The following is a 4,429-nucleotide window of genomic DNA, read 5'->3' on the forward strand; positions in this document are numbered from 1 at the left end:
TCTAAATAATACCGAAATTTTATGTGTCATCAGTGTACGCTTGTTCATATGAGTTAAATGGTTCAAAGCTTGTCTACCATTTTAAATTCGGATAAGTGAATACCACTGGTGACTAGGTAAAGGTTCAAATCGCAAGATACCTCTACTGAAAGCATAAAACTTCCAGAATGATAGGATTGAAAAGAAATTTTGAAAATGGTGGGGGATTGTGAGATATATTTTCAAAATATATGAAAAGCTATTTTGAAGAGTTACATCTCTTCATAGAGTTGTGACTTATTCAAAAGTTATGCCTATTAAAAGGTTGCAACTATTTGAAAAGTTATGTCCATTGAAAGGCTATAACTATTTGAAAGTTGTGTCTGTTGAGTACGTAGCTGCATGTTGCATGTACTCCGTATCTATAAATTTTCCTCATTTTCATTATTGCTGGAAATCCATCTCAACACTTTCTTTATGCGCAAAAGAAAGAATAGAGAATATTATTCTGTAAATTATCATTTAGTGTTAGGCTTGACTGTTGAATGCATAAATAAGTCACGTATTCTTCATTGTATCCTACAGAAAATTCGCCAGTAACCTATTTTACACACCATTGGTGGGGCGAATTAAGCCTAAAGAAAAATGTGTGTAACACATGCCTTGAAGAATCACGCTATTTGATTCACTATCCCCTTTTTTCACAACTTACACGAAGCTCGCGAGGGAGGAGGTGAGAGGTGTGCCGTTGTTCACAAAGAAGAGATTGGGTAAAATTTAAAATAAAGATTGGATGGTTAGAATTAAAGTGAAACGGAAGGATTTTGTTACACTAGGATAAAAAGTGGGTCTATTTTCAATTTTAACTTAAATTGAGCCAAATAAACAGCCCATTATATACATTGTATAGATACCCCATTAACTCCCTAATGGGATTCGTAAGTATTTAAAAATTGCTATTGTAGCTGCTTAAAACCTCACCATATATCATTTTCATAGGCTCCTATTCAATATTCACAACACCATACACAATCTTGTTCTCACAATACCAAAATAAAAAAGAAAAATTCTATGGTGCTTACAGCTAAAAAAAACTATACTATGCTGATTATATGTGTAAAGTGAAGAAGAGTGATACGTGGCTTTATGTGTTTATTTCTACTTCACACTGTCACTGTTACACGCAGAGTCACCATCACAGGTAATTTTCCGTTTCTTATTATGAGCTAAATTACAGCTTAATATTTTGATTAATTTTTAAAAAGCTGAAATTCATTTTTTGTCGTAGGCTGAATCTATTTAATTTTTAGACAACTAGACTTATAATAGTTAATATTTTTGGACTAAAACTTGGTTGAAATCATATATAATAAATATATATGATCTCTTTTATATATATATATATACCCCTTACAGTAAAAAAAAAAAAAGATATACGATCCTTTTTAATGTAGTTTTTTATAATTAATATCCCATGACATCAAAATAAAAAAAATAAATATTTTTAAAAATTAACAATAATTTTATAAATCCCATAACATTAGTTATTATAAAACTTCATTTTATAATATTCGTAAAAGTTACCAATCAGTGTATTTGAAATTTTAATCTAATTTATTATTTTATCTCTATTTTTATTTTTAATTATTTATATAGTTTATTTACTAAGTTACTAATCATAATTGTAGATTTTTTGTAATAATTGCAGTTTTATTTAGCTAGCAATATGAATTAGATTTGTTAGCTAGGTTGGTGGAGTTAATACAGAAATAAGTTTTTGAATTAAAAAATAAATAAAACAAATAATTAAAAATTAAGAAAAAAATTATTGAAAATAGTAATATATAGAATAAATTGTGTGAGTAACAGTGATTTATTTCTGATAAAATTAGAAGGTATGAGAATATAATATTTTGCCTTTAAGAATTTGAGTGAAAATTTATATTTATTATATAAAAAATATTATATACATATTAAAAATATATTATTATGTATTTAATTATAAATACTTGTATTGTATGTTTAATTAATTTTTAAATTATTTTAAAAAATGATCACATTAAAAATCATCTACCAAAAAAAATCAATTCTTTTAAAAAAATAAGTTATAAATTGAAAACATGAGAATAATAGTTTCACTCCTATTTTTTCGATAAATCACTCTATATATGATTTTCTTTTCGTTATTATGGAATATTAATTATAAAAAACTACATTAAAAATGATCGTATATCTAATAATTTATTAAAAATATTTTATATTACTATTTCAGTATTTTTATTGATAAAATTAAAAAAATTAAATATATAATCTCAATCAAAGTAAGATAATAATATGTAAAAGTTATCACTTACAGTTTTGTATCATGAAAAGGTTATTCGACGTTTTTTTCTATTTTCAAAATCATCTATAATTGAATTTGTGTCGAAAATAGTTGCTAATTCTTTTTCTATATAGATGACCAAATTGTCTGCAAGAAATTCATCAGCCATCTTACTTCGGAGTCTTGTCTTAATAATTTTTATTGCTGAAAAAGCTCTTTTTGTTGTTGCTGTAGACACTAGTAGAGTCAAAATAAGACGTATTAATCTATCAACTATGTGATAAGTTCTTGATTTCCCGTTTCTTGCAACTTGTTGCACAATTCAAAAAGTGTACCAATGCCTTTCAAATGATTTAGTATGTCATACTGATAATGTTGCAACTGAGATTTCAAAATATTTAGCTCATTAGAAGAAAAGTAAAGGGGATAAAACTTTTCTGCTAACTTGCTAATTTCTTCAATATTAAATGATTTGAAATTGTCCTTAGGATCCAAAGCACAACTCAAAGTCAAAAGCTCTATTGTTTGCTCATTAAATCTACTATTCAACTCTTGTATTTGAGAGTCAATTGTTGCCAAAAATACATATATTCGATAATGATGCTCAACTGTCACACTTGGTTGACGAGATCGACCTATTCCAAAAACATATTGTGCACTCATATTAGGGACTTCAATTTCATGCTTTTCACAAAAATCTTTAACATTTGCAAGAAAATTGCACCATCCACCATCTCTTAATTGTTGAAGAAGTAATTTTGATGTAGAAATAATATGCATTGCATTAAGAATATCTTGAGATTGTTGTTGCAGTGCTTGGCAAAGAACATTAGTGATTCCCATAATCTCTTTCATCAAGTGCAAAGTGAAAACAAATTCAAATGACAATAATATTTTACCAACACCATAAACCTCACATCTTTGTGCATAAGTTGTCTCATCTTCAATGATATTATTGAGAACAATATTGGTAGCAGTAAGCATTTTTACCAAACTGCAAATAGAATTAAAGTGAGAGTTCCATTAAGTATCCCCAACTCTTTGTAAAGTGCTTATTTGATTCGCACCTTTGCCTATTTCTAATTCATTTTGAGCAACCAAGTTTGCATTTTCAATTGCTTGAGTTTCTTATAATTGATCATGTCTTTTTGAAGAAGTACTAACAATAATGGCAATAGAGTTTAATTGAGTAAAAAATTCATGAATTTGAAGTACCTCTCTTGAAACTGCCACCAATGCTAATGGTAACCTATGAGCAAAACAATGTACATAATATGTTTGTGGAGAATCTTTAAGAAACAAAGCTTGCAAACCATTCCACTACTAGCACCATCATACCCTTGACCCCCTAATATTTTCAACTTGGAGATTATAATGAGAAAGGACAGAGATCAATTCTTTCTTTAAAGTTGTTGCACAATTATCAGTGACATGCACAAGATCAAAGAATCTCTCTTTAACAAAACCATCTAGAGTAACAAATCTCAAAACAATGGTCATTTGCTCCTTTTTAGATTCATCTCTAGCTTCATCAACAATAATACAAAATTTGGCATCTCCAATCTCTTCTCTAATTGAATTTCTCACCTTAGTAGCAAGAATATGTAGAATTTCTTTTTGGACATCATTTGAAATATACTTAACATTTTTTGGAGCATTTTCCAAAACATTCTTGTTCACTCTTTCAATGTAAGATCCCAAAAATTTTAACATTTCCAAAAAGTTATCTCTGTTACTTGAACTTTGGCTTTCATCATGTCCTCTGTATGCGCAACCTTGAAATGTCAACCATCTAATGCAATCTATAGATGCTCCTAGTCAAATTCGATTATTTTCAATCTCTTCTAATGTTTGCTTATGAAGAAGTCTGTCGATATGTTGTGATTATTTCGTCAAATCATCACATGATTTCAGCGCCTTATGATGGAATGAGTTGGGACCTTTGCCAATGTGATTCAAAAGAGCATATTCTTTTTCACTATTTACTTTCTTCCAATTCATGAAACTATTCTCAATAAAAGCATTTGAACCCATATTGATTGAAGGTTCCTTAGCAAAAAGAAAGCATGAAAAATAATATATAGAATCATCTTCTATAGAATATTATAACTAAGATGGAAACAATTT

At 28.2% G+C, this 4,429-nt stretch overlaps 1 protein-coding gene across 1 annotated transcript; it reads right to left on the minus strand.

The window, feature by feature from the left end:
- Window positions 1-2,575: 2,575 nt before the first annotated feature.
- LOC107611578 (uncharacterized) lies at window positions 2,576-4,015 on the minus strand. The gene is made up of 3 exons (XM_016313490.1): window positions 3,641-4,015; window positions 3,518-3,528; window positions 2,576-3,296 (listed from the first exon to the last, which is right to left on the minus strand). The coding sequence occupies exons 1-3, from the start codon at window positions 4,013-4,015 to the stop codon at window positions 2,576-2,578; spliced, it is 1,107 nt and encodes a 368-aa protein (XP_016168976.1).
- Between the last annotated feature and the right edge of the window lie 414 nt (window positions 4,016-4,429).

Source organism: Arachis ipaensis, chromosome B1 (assembly GCF_059453495.1).
Source record: "Arachis ipaensis isolate K30076 ecotype BB chromosome B1, ASM5945349v1, whole genome shotgun sequence".
In the NCBI taxonomy this organism is placed as follows: Eukaryota; Viridiplantae; Streptophyta; class Magnoliopsida; order Fabales; family Fabaceae; genus Arachis; species Arachis ipaensis.